The sequence below is a fragment of the Sebastes fasciatus genome, chromosome 18 (genome assembly GCF_043250625.1).
Source record: "Sebastes fasciatus isolate fSebFas1 chromosome 18, fSebFas1.pri, whole genome shotgun sequence".
NCBI classification, from domain to species: Eukaryota; Metazoa; Chordata; class Actinopteri; order Perciformes; family Sebastidae; genus Sebastes; species Sebastes fasciatus.
In genome coordinates this window covers 18132987-18157631 of record NC_133812.1, presented here as the reverse complement: position 1 = coordinate 18157631, position 24645 = coordinate 18132987, and the positions used below count along the sequence as shown (strand labels likewise).

Genomic DNA, 24645 nt, shown 5'->3' with positions numbered 1-24645 from the left:
ATAGCTTATTAAATAGGTTATTTGACAGAGTGGTATGTGACATATCTCTGTGTTTTAAGTAGTATAGGGTTACCCCTTCCCCTGGGTCATAACATATTATGAAGTGCGCAGGTTGCTTTGTGCGGGGCCCGGGTCACGGCCTGCTAAATATTTAGGGAGGGAGTACAGGCCCCTGCAGCCCTCCCAGATTGAGGGAGACATGACAGAATTGGCAAAGAAAATAAACAAACACTGGAGATAGGAGGGCGCTGCAGGAGATGGACAGAGCAGGTTGGTGCACATGTTCATTTAAGAAGCAGAAATCAATTTTGCCCAGCTTATTACTGGTTAATGATTCTCTCAGATTACTGATTCGAAAATGTTCATTGTGTCTTTAGAGTATCTTCCACGAGACCACAGACAGTCCTCTATAAATATTTCCACTTTATAAGAACAATGTTTAGACTGGTCTGCTAAACAACGAGACAAATGAGGCCTACTTTTGTGTTCTTTAGCTTCTTCTACAAAAAGATGACTCTTTCAAAGGCTTTTCGAGGTTTAGAGAGCAAAATCCAGGTATTTCTTGTTTTTTTTGGACAAATTTAAAGTGATATTTCTGCAGATGCTCACACGCATGGATGTAATCTGAGCTCAAACTATTCTTGCATCTGTCCTGAAGTGCAGCATCACACTTTAAACAAGTACAACTTTACAAAATGGGTGTATGTATGCAAGTTAAAATTGACATGCAATCACGGAGAGAGAAAGAGTATGTTGGGTATGTGGGTGTGAGTGTGTGTGGCTTCTATGTGAAAAGCCCATGTAGGTGTCCCCTGTGTGTTGACAAAAGGATTAGTTGAGGATCAAGTAAATCTTGCAGCTCCATGAAGACATCTGCAGACAAGAATCTGCACACACACACACACACACACTGACAACTGACCCCACACAAACAAGCTTACCTTTGGCCACTGCTGAAGAAACAGTACAAAATCCCAGACACAAACACACACAAACATCGCCGCTGCTCACCCTACCGACCACAGGAACATCACCCAGTGTCACACACTGTAAATAAACAGCGTTGAAGAGACAGACGCACACATATACACACACCTTCTGCCAACGTGTCGTCCTCCGAGTGTCCATTCAGACTGGTCAGGCTGGAGATTTGTCCATTTTTCTCCAAAGGCTGAAAAAGACACAGAAAGAAGATGAGACACTGAGTTTTTTAAGAATATTAATTTCAAAGCATTAGCTTACACAGGAATAAATGGGTGATCATTTTTTTCCTTTGAAGGAATAGTTTAAGTTTGGGAATTTTTACGATTTTGTTTAAACCCGACATCAGACAATTACCCTTATTTTTTTTATTTTTGAACTTTGGACTTCACTATAGCTGTTTCCCCTTGTTTCCAGTCTTATGTGAAGCTACAGAAGGCAACCGAGCCATCATGTTTTATGATCAGCGAATCAGCCTGCCAGGATGCTATTAGATCCTTAAATGGTGCCGCTATGATACACATCCTTTTTTAAAAGTTTTTTTTGGGGGCATTTTTCACCTTTATTGGACAGATGAAAGTGTATAGGCCGACTGGAAATGGGGAGAAAGAGGTGGATATGATATGTAGCAAAGTTCCCGCGGCTGGAATCAAGCGCTCCATGATACATGTCCTTAAATAGTTTTATTAGCATGCGGTGAAATTCATCGTTAAAAGACAAAAACATCATGACAAGACCAAAAATAGGTAAAATAACATCAGGTCACATTCACAACACCTCATTAAAATCATTCTTCTGTTGTTCAACACTCAAATGTAGGGCAAGTTTGCAACAAACTGAGTAATATACCAACGTCACAACAAAAAAAATATATTTTAGGAATATTGATCAAAAAGTACAATTTTCCAGTCATTTTCCATAATGGGCATAGTGTGTTAACAAGTAAATAACACACAGCCTTGCTCACAGCACCTTATCAGTGGATCTGAGTTTTTTTCTGGTAGTGACCAGCTCCGACTGACAGCCGTACAATAGCAGGCAGGCCAGAGCTTTGTCTGTCCTGGCCAGGGGAGAGGGAACCAGAGCCTCCCCACAGAGCTGCTAATCTAACTAATGGACAACTCAGGCTCCATTCCCATCAGGCCAAACTCCTACAGGAAAGCCCTGAAATATGACACCACAGAGGAGACACTCTGCTTGGGACAGATTGGGAGGGACGTACTAAAAGATGAGAAAAAGAAAGTGAGGGCTGGTTTGAAGAGGGGAGGAAGGACCGGTCATCTGGTGGAGAGCTGTCAGAACTAACATTTTGGGGCAGTTACGTTATAAATCTAACAACCTTTGTCATTTCTTTGCATTGGCTTCTGATCTGCCAAACCAGATGGAATGAGGGTTTTGTATAATATTGTGGTCATAATTAGTTGTAAATGTAATCAGATCTTAAAACACATTTACTACAAAAACATAATAGAACCACACCCTTCACCCCGTTTGCTCCATTCCAAGTACTCCCACCCAACAAACAGAAAATGATTCTTGACTGTTTCACCAAATTTGCCAAAGGCCAGCTGCAAATCTGCAACATGAGATCATTTCCCCTCCCTTTAATTCTAACACATTTTACTAATCAAAACAAACACCATACTGGCAACCCATGCACGAGCATGCAAGAGCCTTGTAGGACTCGCAAATATGTCTGCAATTTGTGAGTGACAGTTATACGTGAAACATGATGCTGCTACTATTTGTGATCTCGCTGATCTGCATGTAAGCAGTATCTATTGTTGTTATATGGGCCCCTGATTCTAAACAAGAAATTATAAACATAATTGAAGCCAGACAAGATCCGTACTGCATATTGGAAGCCTTTACACCCTCACATGTAATCACAGTGGTTCAAAAGCTTTCAAACAGAGGAGGATGGTGCTGTCATTTTTTTGTCCTTTTAAAGCCGTCAGGATCAGATTTGCTGTGTGAGCCATCAGCTGACCCCTAGACCTGCAGCGACCCGCCCTTCCCTAGTCAACCTCATGACTGGCATTCCCAGCATTCCTGGCCTTCAGCCCACCTCCCCCAAATGGTCAACCTATGACCACCTCTGTCCCTAAGTTACCTCATAGGTCCCCTCTGACCCCGTCAAAATGCCACTCCTTCCTCTGGCCGTCAAAAATGCTGCTGCTATTTTCTCACCGCAGCAGGTGTAATGCCTCTTCCTAACATACAGCGACTGAGCGAACTCTGGCGAATGGCGCACGAAAAATTGTCCAGATATACTACGAGCGATGTCACTCTCTATTACATAGAGAGCATGATATTGATTAACTGTCAGTTACAGTCAGCGTCGATTTTGATCAGTGAAAATAGGTTGGAGCTGAGCAAAACTTTGCATAAATAGAGCAAGTGCAAGCGGCTTTTCAAACAAGCGACACGTTGCTTTGCCTGCTCACTGACGCACAGAGCAGGTTAGGACATCTTCATTGGGAAAAACTGAAACAATCTGATGTTCGCTCGCTCGCATCCAGTTAGGAAGAGGTGTAAGGATAAATCCTTCAAGAGCAAAGACAGAATGCTTCGGGATATGGATGAATGAGCCTCATGGGTCATAATATAGATCAGGAAACTCAAACCAGGATCCCTGGGAATACATCCATATTGGATGTGTGAAGTCTGATAGACTGCCTCAGGTGATGTCACATCCCACGAAAGACTACAAGCTTGAAAATGACAAAAAAAAAGGGTGGTGTTGAGTTAAAAAGAAGTGAGTTTAACATGCCTCTGTAGCTCCTCATCTCTGCTTGAGGCTAGTGGCTCGAGGCTACATTAGTCACTACTAGCATAACACATTTGAATCTCCAACCAAACTGTCAGCTGCCAAGATGCATTGTTGGTAATGTAGGCACCAGATTTCGACAAGGAAAATGATGCATGGAATAAAAAAAAGACAGTATCTCTGGTTCTGCTGCATGTTATTTGATGTTGGGAGTCAGGCAATAACACTCAATTCTCATGTAATCAGGTGAGGAAGGAGGATTTCTCCTTGTAGGGAGGATCTTGTATCTCACCCATATAGAAATGATTGAGGGTGAAGGCTGTTGGTATTATAAGAATAGCAGTTTTGCAGTTTTAATTTATCATTCCAGTGACCTGAAACTGAACTGACCCAAAAACTGACAAGTACTGCGTCGCCTGAGATGCCCTGAATTCCTTTCACGAGTTCCCAGACAGAATATGATGAAGTTTCACTGCCAGTTGTGCATTTTTTGACGTCTGCTTGGTCGACATGGTCTGCCACAAAGACCTAAAGACAGACTTAGACCTGCTGGTCAAAAAACAAAACATCTGTTGAACAAACTATTGTTTTGTTTCCTGTCTGGTTTTCTGTGTAATGTGATCTGATTTAATTTATGTTATTGGAAAATATTTACACAGCCCTATTCTTATTTAAGAATAACTGTTATTTTTCCATCTTGCAGCATTATTCAACACGACTAGATAGAGGCGTAGAGGAGAGACATATACTGTACCTTCCCTCATGAGAAGGAGGTACGTACAGTACTGTATTTGTGGCTGTGTGTTTTCTTAGTGATGTGTATATTCATTATTCAATTAACAGTCAGCACTGTAGTTTCAAGTATCTCTTTACACCTCCTGCCTCTTTTAAAACCTGTTTCAACTCTTCATCTCAAAGGATGATTGTATCTCCCTCCTTCCCTCTTCTGCAGCCTCTTTCATTTAAGTGTTGACACACCTATTAGAGGTACTTAATGTCTGTCAGCCAGCAGACCTGTGTGGCACTTACGGTAATTGCTGAGTCAGCATTTAGACTTACAACTGCTATCCTTTTATTTAATCCAACTTGTTACAATGAGTGGCAGGCAGGTAAAGCTGAACTGGACAAAGAAAGACACTTTAAAAGATTAAATCACAAATCCCTACTATTAACATTAAATAATAAGGCTGGTGATATTTTATATTTTTCAAAGGGGTCCCTTGACCTCTGACCTCAAGAAATGTGAATGAAAACTCTGAGATGAACAGATTGAAAACTGTATCTTATTAGATAAAACAGATTTTGACAAACTGCATAATTTGCAGTTGAAAAAAGATAGTAAATCGCAATATATAACAATACTCAGCATATCGCAAAATGTTTAAAATCGCAATAAGATCGTATCTTGACTTAAGTATCGTGATAATATTGTATCGTGGGGCCTCTGGTGATTTCCACCCCTAGTATTTGTTGACAATAAGAAAAACATAGAATAACCATACACCTAGCTACACAGTAAAGACAAGAAATGTACTCTCAAAGCATGTGGATAATGTTGTACAGAAAGTGCTGGAAGATAGTGGTTAATACCTGACAACATATTGGATGACAGGTGTTTTCACTGATTCTACATTCGACATTTGGGTAATGAGTGCTGTTAAACTTTCACAAACTTAAACAGACTGATTATATCTGGCTGTCTTGTAGGAAAGTCTTTGAGAGAAGTTGTCTTCTTAATGGCAAAAAAAATACTCCAAAGTGTAATTTGTCAGTGCACTTTGCGCAATAAAGCCTTCAGATAAACTTTAAATCCTTCTCATCTGATTGTCCACAATGAGAATGATGTGCAATTACAGGACCAGCTCTGGAGAAAAGATTAGATTGTCTTCTTGGCCATTTTCCTATGATCTTTTCTCTCACTTTACCACTATTTCTGCTTTCGCTTTTATCCCGAATTTATCTTTGATTCTTATTTTCTCTTATATGCCTCTCTCATTCACTTCTTGGCTGCACCTCTACACTCCAGGAGAGGGAGACGACCCGCGGTCTCCTAAATCACTCCCCAAAGGCCAGCAGAAGAGATTTATATCCCTAAACCAAACACAGGACGCAGGAGGAGGGGGTTAATGGAAAAGAAGAGGGTGACGCAGCTGGCAAATTACATCTCGAACTCGGGTCTCTGGTCTCAGAAGAGGCGGAGAGAAGAACTGAGTATGCAAAAAGTGCTTTGGTGACCTTTATTTAAATCTGATCCATTCAAATAAAACAGAAGAGGCTTGTCTTTGTGCGGGTGAAAGTGATTTAGGAGTTCAAAAACAGTAGGATGGTTTTGATTTATAGCTAGCATTTGATTCCTCTTATTTTGTGGCTCTGTAGTGATTTATACAAGTTCCTGTCAAGACAGTTTTCAGTCTTCAAATACTGGGTTCTTGCAACTGAAGAGTGGATCAATGTAGCTATTACTGGATTTAATATATTTGAGAATCCTTGTAGAAATAAGCAGATATCAAATGCAGAAAGCTAATATTTTCTAGCTCACCACGAAACTACTTGTCAATCATAACAAAGAGCACAATAATGATGAAGCGGAAACAGCGGTCATAAATTCACTCCATCTGGCCGGCATGATCATTCTGTTGCCAGTATATTGACTATGACTCAGCGAGGTGCTGCTGAAAATGCACAAGGAGGAAAACTTAACTGTTTAATGCTGATTCATAAGCTTGCAAAAAATACAAAGAAAAGAAAAAGTACAGTGTCAGTGAATGACAGTGTAGTAGTTTATAAACATGAGCAATCACGGTAGGATTATTCCCAAGTGAACATATGCACACACAAAGAAATTCGCAGTAGGAGATAACAGGCTTAAAGACTCTCTGTGGGGTCGTAGTTTGTACGTGACAGTTAACCTTGCGACCTCTGACCTCTGAGGTGTGGACAGAGTCTCGGAGGAGACGAAAGGAGGATGATGCCGATGGGAGGGGGACGACTGGGTGAACGGAGAGCACAAAGATAAAGGCAGAGGAGAGGAGGAGTGAGAGGAGGTGAAAGCGTAGATGTGAAGATAGAAAGAGAGGAGATGAGAAACAGAGAGCTAGAATGAGGAGAAAAAGAAGGCAAGAATGTGGTCCAAGGAAAGTAGTCCTTATCTTAATGGCACATTATGTTCAATCATCCTGTTGGAATCTATAAGTAAGGCTTAGTGTTTTTGGTTCGTATTGATTATTTAACGAGGAAGATTCAAACTACATTTCACCCAGATTTCACACAATTGTTGTAAAGTCTTCTTCAATACAGCATGATGTTCATTTAGTAAATTATGGTCCCACTAAGAATAAAATAGACCATAAAGCAGAGTATGCTTTAGGGCGTGGCTACCGTGTGATTGACAGCTCGCTACCACTTGTTAATTGTAACATTTTGGTCGCCTAAAAATGTCTTATTCATTGTTCAGTTGTACTTAGCTCCACCCTCTCGTGTCATTCCTGGTTGCAAAAAAAACAAGATGGCAACAGCCAAAATGCCGAACTCGAGGCTTCAAAACCGCAGTCCACAAACCAATGGGTGACGTCACGGTGACTACGTCCACTTCTTATATACAGTCTAAGGCTCTGCATTAAAATCGATTTTAACCTGCATTTTTGAATGTTACATATAATATTCAAATTAAATACCAGTAAAATCCCAGATTTGTATGTATCCCATCTATAAATTAAGGAGAGTATTTAACTTCCCCCCGTAGCTGCCCAAAAGCTTCAAAAAAAGTATAAGAGAGTCCATTTATTCTACTTCTCTCAACTTAACCATCATCATCTAAACAATCCTGATGAATCAAACTCCACCAATAAGCTACTCTAAGCAGGTTAAAATGAGCTGCGAGAGGTATTTGCCAATAAATATTTCCCCTTAGTCTAACGGGAGGTTTCAGAGGCCTGTGTGACCATCATGTCTGTCTCCCTCTCCCTCCCTCTCCCTTCATGTCTCTTCACCCCTGCCAGCCCCCAATCTATTATCCCTGACCCCCACATTCAGTACATACCAAAGATCAAAGCCTGACAAGACCCCCAAAGAGCACTCTCACTGTTTCCACAAACCTTCAACTCTGCTCAGGTGCTCAGACAGCGAGTACCTGTGCTTCTGTGTGTGCGTTTGATCAGTTTAAAGTGAAATAAAGAAACTCTAAACAAGTTAAACGAGTCCTGAATCACAAAAAAATCCTCATAACGATTGTAAGTCTCTGCTGAAGTCATGCTCCTTTAAAAAAAAAGAAAAGATTTTTGGCTAATTTGTGCGAGCCAAATTCACAGTAATCCCTCAAACATTTGGATCATGGGCCAAATCTGAGTACGTCAAGTCAGATCCAGATGTATTACTGAGTTACAATATGAAAAGTAAGCATCTCCTCTTTTCTTTTTTTACCTCCCTCCATCTTTCCCTCTTTCATTCCAGTTGTCTCATCCACTTCTGCTCTATACACAGAGCAGGTTTGACTGTGTGATTTTATTTATGGTGGCTTTCAGGAAGGCATCCGTTACAATAAATCGGTCAACTCACAAACACAAGCTGGATATGGAAAAACTCCCACACTCTCTGTGTTTGTATCCACAAGTGAGGTTGCCAATTTTTCTATTAGTTTATCTTTAAGTGGATGAGGATCCATTCAGTCTGGTGTCTGGCTGAAAGTTAAAAACTTTTCTGCAATTCGGGATAATACCTTGGATATTCAATCAACATAATTGAACATTCTCAGTCATATAAAACACTTCTAACGCAGCGCAACGGTTCTATATTTTACTGTAACGGTCAGCAGTCAGACACCTGAAAGACTTGCAACTGATTTGTTATTTGCTTTTGAAAGCTTCAAACTTGACTTGAATTCGCCCCAAAATGCTGGTTATAATTGACATTAATTTTCATGCGAACTGCATGAAATGATAGTTACATATTGTTGGAAACTATGCAAAAATATATACAGTATCTTTGCAATGATAAGTTTGTGATCCATTACTTCTTAGCAGAGGTGGGACCAAGTCATTGTTTCACAAGTCACAAGTAATTCTTAAGTCATTGTTCTCAAGTCAAGTCCCAAGTTAAGACTGACAAGTCCCAGGTCAAGTCCAGTTTTGAGTCCTAAACAAGTAATAATGCGCTCTCCACCAAATGTAATGCCATTTGCGTCTCTGTAATTTTCGACCCTCACGTATTGCATAGAGCATTTCATTTTTGTCGACCACCGCATAGTTTTTGTATGCAAATTAAATTATCTTTGGTATAAATTTTTCCAACACCCGCTCAGTAATGTAACGTTAGCTCTTCATGGTTTTCTCCTGCAACTTTATTGGATGCTTTTGGATTGGTGCAAATAAAGTGGATCTGGGGAATTAAGTGCCGACTTGTTGGGAATGAATAGCGTTAACATTAGTTAATCCAGGAAATGAAGGGATATTAACTGATTCGTCACACACTTTTTGATCTTTGGGCTTGGGAGAAGGTATCAAGTATTTTAAAGTCAAAAGTCTCAAGTCCAGTGAAGTCACAAGTCATTGGTGTTATAGTCCAAGTCGAGCTGCAAGTCTTTTTTGATTTTGTCAAGTTGAGTCTAAAGTCAGCAAATTTGTGACTCGAGGCTGACTCCAGTCCAAGTCATGTGACTCGAGCCCACACCTCTGCTTCTTAGCCCTGGAAACCATATCAGTCTGTTTGCATGACTGTCAGCTGTATTTGATTTCAGCCCGGTTCACATACAGGATGAATGAATTAGATAAATAAAACAGCAGACAGATAAAATGACTCAAGTTATGTGTATGTTCGTGTCTGAGAGAGGAACCTAGTAGAAGGAAAGAAATGCAAACCAAAAGACTGAGTGACCCTAAAGAGTCACACACCTGTTAGCTGCCATTTTAAGACAACAGATCAACCCAGGTTGTCCTCTACCTACATCAGTGCATCACTAACCCCTTAACCCGAAGTCTCTATACCTCCCACAATTTGTCTGTTTTTCATCACCCCCATCCCTTCATCTGTGCGGCTGCTACACTCGAACAGCAAACGGAGCCAAACAACAACAACAGCCTGCATGGACGCAGGAAAAAGACCCCCCAGGACACGATCACAATCAGGCCACACTGGCCAGCGTTTGACCCCAGGGGCCTGCCTCTCTAACTGGGTTGAAATAACAAATCCACCCCCTTTTGCTGACCCTCCTGTCATGAATCTCTAAATATCTCTGAGCCCCGATAAGCATCTGAGCTCCGGAGTCATATGTGAGAAAAGAAGATGACTAGTGAGAGAGGGCGTCTGGAACGCATAGAAACGCTTTAAACATGGCTTTAATTAGTGACACATTTAAACCAGACTGTTTTTTCTGGCTTTAGGCCTCAAATTACTTTTAGATTATTGCCCTAATAATGTCTATATGTTCTAAGTTTTGGCACAGAAACAACATTCGGGGTCAAATACGTCACTTAAACTTGGAGCTATCCAAATAGTTTAAAGAACAGTTTCCAAAGTCAGGTTGTGGACAGTTGGTGTATGTGGTGAGAATAGGTTCATGAATTGAAGTTCAAATTACAATAAACACAGTGAGGAGTAGAAGAGAACTTGATCATGAATGGATTTGGGCACATGATCTTAATCTATTATTTATTAGCACAGACAATGAAGTCTTATTATGTTGCAACATGATCATGTTCTGTTTATATGCAGACAAAATCACATTGTTATACTATGAAATAGTGTTTGGACTTATATTTGATTACTTAAAGATGTCATTTATACACTTTTTTTGTTACATTTAAGTCAATAAACTAGCTAACTTGAAGTTTGTGTTGAAGTTCGAAGGTTCAGGGTTGCTTTTATTTTATAGGATTAATGTAATTACTGGATAGAAAACAGACGTGTGCGTCACAGAAACACACTTATTAGATTAAAAAACACACTACAAACACTGGCCTAACCAGAAACAAGCAAACTATTCACAAAAATGTGTACACTGTTAAAATTCAACATTCAAAAACATAAAGCTGATTGTTTTTGGTCGTATTTTTGGCGCAAAACTTGTGTGAGAATACAAAGAAACTGAACAGGTGCAACTTGACAAGCTGATCAACATTTCTCAACAGCTGTGTTTTATGATACTTTACTATACTGTGGGGTATATTAATTAATAATAAAAACATGTATACTGACTTTGACAAACATAAACTAGAAGTGCACTTGGAGAGCGCAGACCTCCACCAAGGCAGGTTCCATATAAGTCGCTGCCCCCACTAAAGAAGTTAGTGCCGTTAAAACAAATGTAATAAAATGCGTTAACTTTGACAGCCCTACAATTTACACATCCAGCAAGCAGAGAGCCACATTAACAATCATTTGGAGTCGTGACTTGATGACTGTAGGTAAGGCTGTTTTGGTCTGCACCAACTCCTTATCAAGTGGTAAGTCGCCTGAGGCAGAACATCTTTTATCAAGATTTTCTCACATGTTATTGGGTGCCATTTGATTTTAACACAGTTAAAAGAGACATGTGAAAGAAATCAGCTTTAAAAAGAAGTCTGTTTTCTTGCCAAAAAACAACCAACTCTTACGTGTTGTTCCCTTCGTCTCATTACTTTCATTGGTCTACTTAACGGAGATGGAACAGTACAGGCTTTAGTCCGCTAATGCGATTATCTAGTCTAAACTACAATTACTGCCTCACGGTTGTATGCCTCCGCCAACCAGTTATGTTGCAGTTTACATCCACGTCTGTCCAAAATATCATCACTTCATCATTTTATTCTATTAGACATTTGTGTGAAATTTTCATAATTAGCACATAAATTCTTCAGTTATGGACAAAAACGTGTTTTGTGAAAACACAGTGACCTTTGACCCCCAAATTCTCAACAGTTCATCCTTGAGTCCCGGTGGATGTTTGTGCCAACTTTGAAGAAATACACTCGAGGCGTTCCTGTGATATAACGTTCACGAGAATGGGACGAACGGACAGACAACCCGAAAACATAATGCCTCCGGCCACAGCTATCGCCGGCGCGGAAGCATAAAAATGGGAATGGCTTAATCACAAACAAGCACATGCTAAGACATGGTGTCTTTTTGACTCATTGCAGTTCAAAACAACACTTCCATTCGCTCAAATGAGTAAGCAGTGACCACCTGATTCACTGTGCTGTATGTTCCTAATTATCCTGAGACAGCACTGACTTGGCATCATAAGACACGACTTACAGAGTCCAAATGCAACAGCATATACACACTAAGGTATGTGGTTTTACTTCGTGAGGTTAGTCACGACTCTTCCATTTACAGCTGTGATCTGTTTTGTTGTTTGAGGAAGTGACATGTTTCGTATTTTTGAATACCTCCCACCTTGAGTTAAAGCCACAAACCTTAAATTGCTTAATCATGTGAATAAAATCAGGTCCATAAAGGCTGATTTGTCTCTAAAAATACTCCAATATAAGTCCAAACAAAATTGTACATAAGCAAAAGTAAATATTATGAGCAAAGTGTACAGTACTTATATCAAAAGTAAAAGTTCCCATATTATGCAGCAGAATGGCCCCTGTCAGTGTCATATTACTCTATATTATATTAATAATTACTTTGATGCATTTACACATAAGCAGCATTTCATGGTTGTATCTGGCTGAAGTGGAGCTAGTTTCAACTATTTCATATACTGTTGGGTAGTTTAATTTACAGTATCATAGATCATAATCTGCAAAGTAACCATTAACTATAGCTCTCAGACAAATGTAGTGGAGTAACAAGCACAACATGTTTCCTATAATGTGGTGGAGTAGATGTATAAAGCAGTAAAAATGGAAGTACTCAAGTAAAACACCTAAAATTGTACTTGAGTACATACTTTCCACCACCGCTGTCTGTTTTTCAGGGTCAATAGGTTTTACTGTTATTTGACAGGGATTGTGATATACGAGTGTTTGGTCAATACAGTAAATCTGAGGCCCCTCAGCTGTAGAGATTAGAGCGGCTGCATCGTCCTGTATGAGTATGCTAACCAAGAGAGCAGCTGCACTGAGGCTATGATTCACAATTTGTCCTTCAAATGCTCCGACTCCCACCAGCACTGCAGACACACCGGTGCAAAACACACACATATGCACGCACGCACACACAAATGATGACGTCACACATCTTCCACTGTGCTCTGTGAAGCAGTTAGTGCTGCATCAGGACCAGAGCTGATGAAAAATGGATGTGGAAAAGAGAGCAACATAAGGCAGCGAGCGAGGTGAGCCAGTTCACGAAAGAGGGGATGAGCATACCTCTTACAGGCTCTTTAGCTGACAACAGAGAAAGGACAGGATGGGTTGTTAGTTTGAATGTTTATGTTTTCCTGACAAGTGACCTCTTGTGGTCTTGAAAATAACAACTGTTCTTTCTCAATTGCGGAAGTAACACGTCGTAAAATCTCTCTCTTTCCATTTGCATTTGTAATACCAAGTGTCTTATATCTGGGTAAAATTCAAATGCAATTTAACACTTCTTCTCCAAGTACGTGCAAATCAAGCTAAGCCATACTCCAGTCCAGAGGTTGGTGGTTATGCATGTGAAGCAGTTTGATAATGGCTAAAAAACACCAGAAGAAGAACTCGTAAAGTTGAATTATAAAAGTAGTAGTACATCCGCCGTCTTTCTGTTGACAATGACCAGATTTGCCAACACTCCTGATTTTTATTGCCCTCTCCCGGTTTCCTTCCGGGGTCACAATTCTCCCGTATTTCTCCCGATTTATGATTCATGATTCATGATTTTTGAGGTCTCAAGGTTGTAAAGTATGACAATGACTGATAAGAAAATACTCATAGAGGTCAATTTGGAAGGCAAATGACCTATTTTGTCGTTTAGGTATGAAAGCTTATTGGATAACTACACTGTAATACACAAAAAGGTTTTATCTGGCTTACTTGAGCAAATTGGGACCATGAAAGAGCTATTTTGTTTCAGCAGATGCAAGAAGTGATGTCAAACAAAATGGATAAACCTGGTGCATTTCCACTGTGCAGAGCAACGAACTAACAGGTGCATGGACAGATAAAATGATGAATCATGGAGCTAAAATAGAAGAGGGCAAAATATAAAGTAGAGGCAAGATGGATGAGCGAGTCCACAGAGGCTCGTGATGTAATGGAGGTTAGAAAGGTTATTTTGAGAACGGTGTCGCAGTGGAGGAGCCGCAGACTTAAACAGAGGGAGACATCTTTTTTAATTCTGGAAATGCAAAAGACTCTTCATGCCTCATCAGTTCCACATAGATAAGGGAGTAAATATCTGAAACTCCTAAAATCTGCCAATAATCCACTGTTTCATGCACAGAGGATGGGACGGATAGGAGTAGCTCATATCTAAGATATTCAGCAGCAGTCTCTGTGAGAGACGACCAGAGTAATTACACTGTGATAAGATTGTGTTCATGATCACAATCTAATCATGCAAGGAGATATATCCTTGTTTAATACTTGAATCTGAGGGCCTTCCAGTCTCATTTGCTGCCGCATAAGGACACAAAAACTCCCAAACTGCTGAAGCAATAAAGAAAGGCAGCATAATAAAGACGCTGATGTGGCAGAGTTTTCCAATCATAATGATTGATTGGGACAGAGCAGCTGTAAGAGTCCCTGTGGGGCAGCGAACAGGCAGAGCCCTGCTGGCCAGACCTCACATATTCAATAGCACATCATTACTACAGGACAATGGAAATCCCCTCCTCACACCTCCACCATCAATACTGAGGAGAGGCACTGGTAACTGGACGATCATTCGTGTTTGTGCACTGCAAAAGTGAATCTAATTTGTAACGTCTAAATTGAATAAAAGGCCATTTTCCAATTTGTGTTGATGCAATTCGGAGCAAAGCCTCAATGTGAGCGAGAAGCACGGCAATATCTGAAACCGTCTCCGTGTCTTTCATCTCTCTGGCGCCTCTGAAAGTCTCTCTTCCTTTTGGTGTCTTTTTTTAACAACATGAAACCAAGAGTCTTATGTCAGAGAAATATGTCTTTTTCAGCTTTTCTGTCCTGTAAATCATCTCACGACCCCTCAGATTTGTATTGCTACCATGACCCACAGCCCCAAATCACATGAATTAGGCTGTAATATGGTAATTTATAGTCTCACTGCATACATATATATACTGCAGAGTTATGGGAAAAATAAACAATATTCTCCATTTTTGTGAAAGTTGAAACTAATGAGATTTAAACAGAATTTGTTCTGGTGCATTTGTACAAACTAACAGCAACAACCAGATGTTTTTAAGCAAAAGGTCAACATACTAATGAGTTAGTTAAATGACATGCATTTTGCGTAAAGATGACAAAAGTGACTACAGTTTAAACAATTTAATGGATAACTGAGCTGGAAGAAATGACTAGGAACACTGTAGAGACACTGTAAAAACAAAAACAAGCCGTGTAGCCAAAAAGAAATATCATCTTTTGTGTCCTTATGTTGTTGATGCCATTTTGGTATTTTATACTGTCCTGTGAACTCATCATTAGATCAAACTATTGGAGTGAAGTCTAATTTGTAGAGGCAGAGAGGGGGAGAGGAACAAAAGAGCTCCAGTTTTTCACATCCTCAAACACACGTCTGTTTTTTACTGGCAGTGAATCTGAGAGATGGAAGACAGGAAGCTGGCTGAGGGACAGATTAATTAGCAGAGAGCTACTTCCTGTTTCTCTTTGACAAGGAGGAGAAAAAAAGACAAAATAATCAGCATGGAGAGTTCATTATTCCTGTTGTTTACTACAGTTTACAGAGCGGTGGTTACAGTGGATGTACTGTATGTTACACACTTTTTTTCCCCAAACTTTATACTATTCGAGTTGGCCATATTTAGTTAAGCAGTCAGTTTGATGCTTTGGAACATTTTTACAAATATTATGACTTCAGATGTATAATTTATCACAATGAGCAAAGCTTTTACAGTCAATGACTATAAGAATTCAAGTTTAGACACTCAATTTCAATCAGAGAAAAATGTATCATTGCTTTTTATAAACAAAACCGCTCTAAGTCTAACAGTATGCACACTGACATTACAGTTTGGGTATTTTGTTTGCATTTTTGTTGGCCAATTGAAAACTCCTTCATGCTTAAATTGTTTCATGTCTGAGCATGTGTAAAGTGCACTTGATTTCTTTTGGTAAGAGGAGTATATTTTGTCCTCTTACATAGATTTCACTTCACTTGTAACAACTTTCGAATAATCTCAAAGTCATTTAACTTTCTTCTCTAACTCGATTAACTGAATTGCTTTGACCTTTCTGGCAGAAAGTCGCTGAACTCAAGATAAACCTCTGGAGCAATAAACTATCCTTTGGCTGTTAAATAATGGTAAATCATTTTCAAATATTCTGTATTTTATATTATTATGACGTACAGATGACGTTCAGTCTACAAAAGGTATAGACTATGTTAGTATTATGATTTCCCAGAAAGCATTTGCGAGATTAGATCTGCTTCTATAAACTGTAAGCAGTTTAAATTTGGGCCTGTTCATCATTTGTGGATTCTTTGCCAACACTAAAACAAAAACCAAACATTTAGTTTTATTGCATTTTAGGAATCTCTCATATAATGCAACACAGCTCAGGGCATGTCAATAAACAATCTTTGAGGTTTTGTTTTTGTCTTTATGTACAATATTTTATCATATTCGTCATGCTTACACAGGTGCTGCTGCAGTTCCGTTCTTGATATAGAGTATATGTAGGAGGTTTTGATTGGAAATAACTGATTGAAAGTAAACACAGCATTAGCTTCAACTGCAGAGTGGAAAACAAATCGATTTTTATGTTAATTTTGATCGGATTTTGGGAGTTCACATAACTCCACCTCTTTTATATTATATTTTTACCTGAGCCCATTTTCACTCAACCTCTGTCATCAGTGTCCTTTTAAAATCGGGCAGGAGGGAGGACTGAGGGAACAATCGTCTGATTCATCTGCCTTTATGTCACCCTGGCGGGTCCCCCTCTAACTCTCTCTCTTTTTCTCAAACTCTCTACGCCCGTCCCCTCTTCTCCTGCCCACCCAAAACGCTGCTCCACCCCCTCTCCTCCCCTGTTGGTTCCTTCCTCTTGTTTTGGGCCGGTGCACACGGGGGCCCCCGGCTTGTCCCCGTCCCGGCCCATCCTCAATGGATTCTCTGTTTGACCCCTTCCTCCACCCTCTCTCTCTCCCTCTCTCTCTCTCTCTCTCTGCTAAACAGGATAATCAGAGCCACAGCAGCGTCTGATCAGCTGCGGCTCATTATACAGGAACGCACCAGCCTTAATTAGCACACATTACATTACGTAACATGATGTTGGATCATTGGAGTCAGGTGGCTATTTGTGGTGCGTTTGCTATTGTACACTTGTGAATCGGTGTGGATGTGAGTGAAAACACTGACATTTACTGTAGTTTCATAACAGTAACACAGGAAGCTTCTGTCTAGCTGGGGTGCAAGGAAGGGAAGTGGATTAACAAATTAAGGAAGAAGAGGCAGAGAGACAAGAGCAGCCTGTTCACACGAAAAGGCGCATGAATGTTGCGATAATGTGCAAGACATTTAACTTAGTTCTTGCTTTTGGCGTGTCATTTGTACGGCATGTAGTCTGTACCGACTGCAATGTAAACGCATGAATATGCAACACTCAGAGCTAGTGATATAGAAAAAAAATTGAGAAAGACCACTTATAAGGAGACCGGTGTTTGAGACTGGTGTTTTGTTTTGTAAGTTACGTTAGTGACATTTGTGACATGTTTTCCGTTCTTATGTTACGTTGTTTCCGTATGTATTTGACTTAGTTTCCATACTTATTCAGCCATGATGTTTTTCCTAAACCGAACTAAGTGGCTTTGTTGCCTCAACCTTACTGCAGACGTTACCCAATTTTTTGCAAGGCATACAAATGACACGCGAAAAGCCTAAAATGCATCCTCATGACATGCGGAATGTCCTTGTAATGTCGTGCTATTTATACGCCTTCCCGTGAGACCGGGTTGACATGAAAGACACATACGGTGGAATCCTTTCTGCCAATTATAGCAATTCTACATGTTGGTCATGTTTAAAAATTACAATGAGTCATTTTTTTCAGCAAAGGTCACTGTAGTAACATTACCGTAAGATTTTCTACGTGGCTTTAAGAGCAACTTAACACCTGCAGAAAATCTTGTTTTTGCAATCCAATTTATCAGCTTCTTTCCTTGCTGCAGTGTGATGTACAGGTGTACTCCAGACAGTGTCCTAGTACACCGTGACATCAAAGTCGGGTGAATTTAGCAGGTGCAAAAGAGAACACAGAGGTGTCAACAAGAGGCAGCAGTGAAACCTAAAATCAGATCTACTGCCAGTAAAGGCAGGACATTTCAGCGTATAGCATGCAAACTGTTTAAAGTTTGTAATCTCTGCTCAACATTTATTTATTACCCACATTGGGTCCCACTTAAACCATCATGTAACAGATGGCAATTTCTGCAAGCTTGGCAGCTCTATCTATAACAGCCCTGTGATCAACAGAGACCTACAGTACAACTTGTGATGTTACACATGTCATGTCTGAAAGGGGGTTTCTAAGAGAGAGAAGAGATCTCAGATATACATTTTTGACATTGGATGTCTGTTTGGGAAATTAAAATATAGTACAGACGGACAGAAAGACACAGATTGAAAGACGTCATGGCAGCATGTATAACGTCTGTTTACATACAATCTAATAATTCCCTTGACAATCTAATTTAAGAATCTTAACCAGATTACATGAGTTGATTAAGGCCAAATTGGCATAAACATATTATTGCGTGATTTATCTCTTTGTTTAGTATTAATGCAGTAGACAATAACTAGAGGTTGTGCGAAAACGCAACATTTTGGGGATGAAAGCAAAATGTCTTGAAAACATTCTCAAATATCTAGATGAGCTGAAATAACAGCTTTGGTAGCATTAATACAATGTTTTGTGTACTGTAGGTCACAACCTTCAGGAAAATGACTCAGGTTTCTGTCACCTATGTAAAGACCCGCTTGTATTATGATCTTAATGTGATTACTTTGATAATACTTGTGAGGTTGACAGAGACAGAGAGGTATGAGGAAGGCGGGTCAGTGGAGAAATAGACATTGCTAAAATTCCTCTGTGGAGTGAGGAGGATATTTATGACTGTGTATCAAGCAGGCAGGCTGCATCCGCTTCAACCAAGCGCACACTATCACCATCCAAAACACACCATCACCACACTTCATAAATCTTTTGTCTATCCATTTCAAACAACGTTAATGTCTCCATTTACCATTTAATCTGATGATGGTTTCAATATCTCTGTTTTCATCGTGAATAAATGTGTATCACTTACAGAGAAAACATGGCACAGTTAAATCTGCAGTTTTCCGTCTACTCCTCCCTCTCTCTGAGATAATTCAGGGATAAAATGCTTAGTGCTACAACCAAGGTCATGGTCCTCCTCTTCATCTAAAATCTTACCTCAGTAAAAGTACAGAAGCTTTATCAGTAAGAGATGAAGTATCAAAAGTACTGGTTCTGCAGAAAAATGCACCCTGTGAGTGATATGTTATTATATATGAAATATTAGATTGTTAATGCTGATGCGTAATGTGTGAGTAACATTTTACTGATGTAGCTCGTGGAGGTGGAGCAATTTCTAACTACTTCATATACAGTTAGGTACTTACGTCCAGTGGTATTATTATTATATTAGTAGTTGTTTTAATAATTTTATCATTTGTATTTTATTTATTTATTATTATTTTATTTTGTATTTTATTACATTATTATTATTATTATTATTATTATTATTATTAATAATACGTTTTTATTGTTTTTTTCAATCAATGTTTTGTTTTTAATTATATAAATTGTTTCTTTTGTTTTTGTTGTTAATAATTTCCAGTGCATATCTTTAAAACCAATCAAATTTGATCACAAAAAAAAGTCCAGTGGTTCCCAACATAAAGCTGTCAACAGTCAAGGACAGCACAGTCATTGACTAACAACCTGCTACATGGAAAGAAAATGTGTCTAAGCACACAAACTGTATCTTCCACCATCTCACAGCTGGAATCACAAAGCACAATAGACATACTCAGGTCGGACTAGCAGCTTTGAAACATTTCATATCATACATTCCAGTGTCACTGGTAAAATACGAGAGCAAACACTGCCGCTGCGATGATCCCTACGATAACAGCTCAAAGCTTAACTAAACATCCAAGCGCCACAAAGATGAAGTCAGTTCACTGGAAAACAACTGCAAACAACTCACACGTTAAGAAAAAACAAGGATGAACAAATGATTCGAATGTTGAAGCCATCTGAGCTTTCTGTCCCACTTAATGTCTCCCTCAGTGTCGTTTGACCTTTCTGCTGACCTTTAAAAAAGAGAGACGAGCCACAAATTCTGACCTGTTGACCTCCAGCCCGTAAAAAAGTCAATAAATCCAATAGGTTATACGAGGCGTGAATAGAGCAGGTGGCGAAACACGCTTAGTCATTAGTAGGCTCTTTCCAAATATTCATTCACACAACGCTGAGCAAATTTACACCGAGGTAACAGTGCAGAGTCGGCAAGATCGCTCAGATGATGGCAGCTGGAGCTGCACCACAACATACTGCTCAGCCAAGGAAATAAGAAGTGCACGTTAACTCTTAAAAGTAAGAGTTTAGTTGTTATATTCTTTAAATTGAGCATAAAACAAGTTTATAATCTGCTATTCTGTATCATTAAAGTGTCAGTGCTGCTCACAGTGTCCTCCTGTGCTGCTACTGGGACTGTAAACAGGCTGTCAGCTGACTGACACTTCATTGTGTCAACACACACACATATATACTGTAGATTGAAAAGGTCACTGCAACCCCCACTGGGTCTAACCTCCAAATATGCTGACATTGTATTCTTTAAGATTTATTATTCTTGCCTCATTTGCACAGTTACAATACAGTATAAATACAATATCCCTGCATCAAGATTTTTCAGATATTTACAGATTCATGATTATGTCAGGAAGCATATGCCTAACTTTGAAATCTTGATGGAGCATGAGGCAATAAATAAATTTGATCTTGTTACTCGCGGGGCGGTCTCCCTTTTCTTTATCAGATCCTACATAACAGAGCTCTGTTAAACACAGAGGACTTCAACAGGCGTGGACGGACGAGCTGAATGTAATCAATGTAAGTCTATGATCGGTAATTTAACACGTTCTTTCTGGTCATGCAGTAAACTTCACACATATAGGAACAGCATTTTTCATTGTTTCTTGGAGTCTTTTGGGAAACGTTGAGAACCAGATCCGCCATCCTTGGAGCGAAAAGCTCCTTATCTTTTGCCAATAAAAAAATGGTTATTTTTGTTTGGAATGGTGATTGCAAAAAAGTTAATCTTCTAAGGAAAATGGACTCTGTGCCCACGTATGATTTGTGGTTGAGAGAAATGGCAAACACATTACATCTGGAGAAACTGAGATTTTATAATGACGATAGAGGAGGTGTGTTCGATACGATCTGGCACCCTGTCAGGGTGAGGACTAGTGTGTTGAGTCCAATGTAAAGCACCTTGCTGTGTATATTCCTTTTTTAACTGTGTACATACACTTTTGTGCTTTTTAAAGAAAAACTGCTTTGTATTTAACTTAATTATGACTGTGGTTATTGTTATTACCCAGGATGTGCTGTTTCAGTTTGTGTTTTGTTTTCTTCTTTGTTTGTATTTCTACTATGCTCTCAAAAATAATAAACATTTAAAAAATATATATATATCATTCATTAGTGGTTTATCAAACTCTGGAGTCATGATGTCAAAACTTGACTATTATTTTATATTAAAGAAATGGTGTTGGGAATACTGACTGGTACACATCAGCAGAGTATGGGATGAAATAAAAATCCTAATAATGATGAAGTTACTATATTATATAGCTGAAAGTTCTGGAAAACCAAGTAAGTGGATGCTGTGATAAGATTTGTTTTGATGTAAATCTATTCTGTCTGAGGTTTTAAATTATAGCCTATAGATATTTGATTGGATATGATATCCTATATATAGTTTATTTCTGTTTATTATCAAATATTTCAAGGATTTTATTATATTTTCCATTTTTTCTATGTTTATTCTTCAAAGAAAGGTACTTTTCTGGCTCTGCACATGCATCATAACTTTAGGATTTTCTGTGTGTTTTATCTGTCAAAATGTTGCTGTGATTTCTACCTTGTGTTTATACTTTAGATATATGCAAATAAAAACAGACCCTTTTAGATTGCTTTGAAATGTATTATTATACGATTGCTATTTTTTTAGTAGGCAAAATAATGTCATGCCTTAATTCTTTTGGAAACAAAAACAATAAAAGGAGTGGAATCACATGTGAACCTGTTATTGAATTAAGTGCTCAATGCATTGCAGTCTAATTCAATAAATCTAAACTGTTCTCATGTGCTTCCTTCAAAAGCCCCCAAAACTGTCAAAAGGAAAAATGTAATTATGGTTGTTGACTGTCTGCTGAATAACACCTTGAGGTCTGGATGTAAATCTGGCTGAGCTGCTTTCGTTTTATTACTGCGGGACTGCAGACAACTCGACCCATTACTCAGCAAAAAAACAGCATCGGGTGCGCATGGAGGCTGTGCTGCTGCACCACGTTACTGATGCGCACCAATTGAAGGAGGAGGAGGAGGGATGGATGACGACAGGTATGTTTGCAAACATGCAGGTAAACTTAGCAGCCTTACAGCAGACCAAAGGAAGCAGAATAAACGAACATATATCCTCCTGAGACCCAGCCCATTGACATTTTGTCCACATGCATCCCCTTTTACTCTTTTGAGCTACTCTATCAACCCCTGGTGTATTTTAAAGAGGAACATCCTGGGCATCATTGGGACAATTCAAGTGTTATGGTCTCCTATTTACCATACTATACTATATTGCATTCTTGAGGCAAATTGTATTTCTACTTGGGAAAATCTTCAAACCTCAATGATCACTGATACATATCAGTGATACATAGCGATATGTGTGCATTATGGGTGTTACATTTCATGGAATTACCCATTTACTGTAAATATAATTTATAGTTTGTGTTACCATGAATCCAGAATGATATATTTTTTTCAATCAAGTTGAATGTATTTTTGGTTTAATATCACTCATAATCTGTTCATTTTGTGTATCTTCTAAATCTTTTAACATTAAAATGGTCCACTACAGAGCTTACATGCTGTAAAATTAAAAATACAAATAAAATTGAAAAAAGTCTAAATTGTCAGATTTTCTTTAAACCCTAAATATTAAGGAAATCACACACAAAAAATGAAATTGGAAGACACTTTTTTTTCCTCGGTTCCAAGGAGGATGTGACGAGCACTGTGCATGGGGGTCTGGTAAACAGTGACAGTGTCGTGCGGTACCTACCTTGCTGTCGAGGACGCTGCTTTCCTCCTGGAGCACGTTGTTCACCTCCGCAGAGGCTGAAGCTGAAGCTGAGGCATCCTCCTCCTGGCTCTTCGGGTCCCGCTGCACTGAGCTCTCTGCTCCCATGGCGAACAATCACAAAGGTGGACTTCAATCTCAAAACAAAAACACCTCCAAGATGGCACGACTGTTAAGTATCCAAAGCGTCCAAAATGACGATGATCTCTCTACAGTGCAGCTCCGCCCCGAGATGGCCTGGATCTGGAGTGATGTGAAGTAAGAGGACCAGCGAACTCTTTGAGGACACCCCCACCTCCTCCTCCTCCTCCTCCTCCTCCACCTCCCGTCAGTATCACATGGGGCTCCGGTGCGCTGCAGCACGCCTTGCAGCATCACAGACGGTGCTGATGGAGGACAGAGAGAGTCAAGAGTGAGAGAAGAGGAGGATGGTTTGTAAATGATATGAAAAGCTTTATAGCTCGATACGATCTGGGACTCTGTCAGGGGGAGGACTAGTGTGTTGAGTCCAATGTAAAGCACCTTACTGTATATATTCCTTTTTTAACTGTGTATATACACTTTTGTGCTTTTTAAAGAAAAACTGCTTTGTATTTAACTTAATTATGACTGTGGTTACTGTTATTACCCAGGATGTACTGTTTCAGTTTGTGTTTTGTTTTCTTCTTTGTTTGTATTCCTACTATGCTCTCAAAAATAATAAACATTTTTAAGAAATATATATATTATTCATTAGTGGTTTATCAAACTCTGGAGTCATGAGGTCAAAACTTGACTATTATTTTATATGAAGGAAATGGTGTTGGGAATACTGACTGGTACACATCAGTATGTGTAGTATGGGATGAAATAAAAATCCTAATAATGATAAAGTTACTATATTATATAGCTGAAAGCTCTGGAAAACCAAGTAAGTGGATGCTGTGATAAGATTTGTTTTGATGTAAAGCTATTCTGTCTGAGGTTTTAAATTATAGGTATAGATATTTGATTGGATATGATATCCTATATATAGTTTATTTCTGTTTATTTTTCAAATATTTCTAGGATTTTATTATATTTTCCATTTTTTTCTATGTTTATTCTTCAAAGAAAGCTACTTTTCTGGCTCTGCACATGCATCATAACTTTAGGATTTTCTGTGTTTTTAATCTGTCAAAATGTTGCTGTGATTTCTACCTTGTTTTTATACTTTAGATATATGCAAATAAAAACAAACTTTTAGATTGCTTGTTCAAACTGTATTTTTCATTAACAGTACAAAGCTGTAAATTTCAGTGACAGTATAATAATGTTAATTTTACAGTAACATAAAGGCAACCCTGCTGCCAGTTCTTTACTGTAATTTTACTGGGAAATTCTTAACAGTGTGAGAGAAGAGCAGGACGATTTATAAATGGCATAAAAGCTTTATAGCTCGAAGCATCGTTTAT

General features: G+C 39.0%; 1 protein-coding gene across 1 annotated transcript in view; it reads right to left on the bottom strand.

The window, feature by feature from the left end:
• akap12b (A kinase (PRKA) anchor protein 12b) overlaps positions 1–23529 on the bottom strand; it is a 49777-nt gene extending 26248 nt beyond the window's left edge. Inside the window, exons 1-2 of the mRNA XM_074616128.1 lie at positions 23195–23529; positions 1096–1171 (exon numbers count right to left, since the gene is read on the bottom strand). Coding sequence (XP_074472229.1) covers positions 1096–1171; positions 23195–23320 — 202 coding nt within the window. The 5' untranslated portion in view covers positions 23321–23529. The remainder of the gene's footprint in view (positions 1–1095; positions 1172–23194) is intronic.
• Between the last annotated feature and the right edge of the window lie 1116 nt (positions 23530–24645).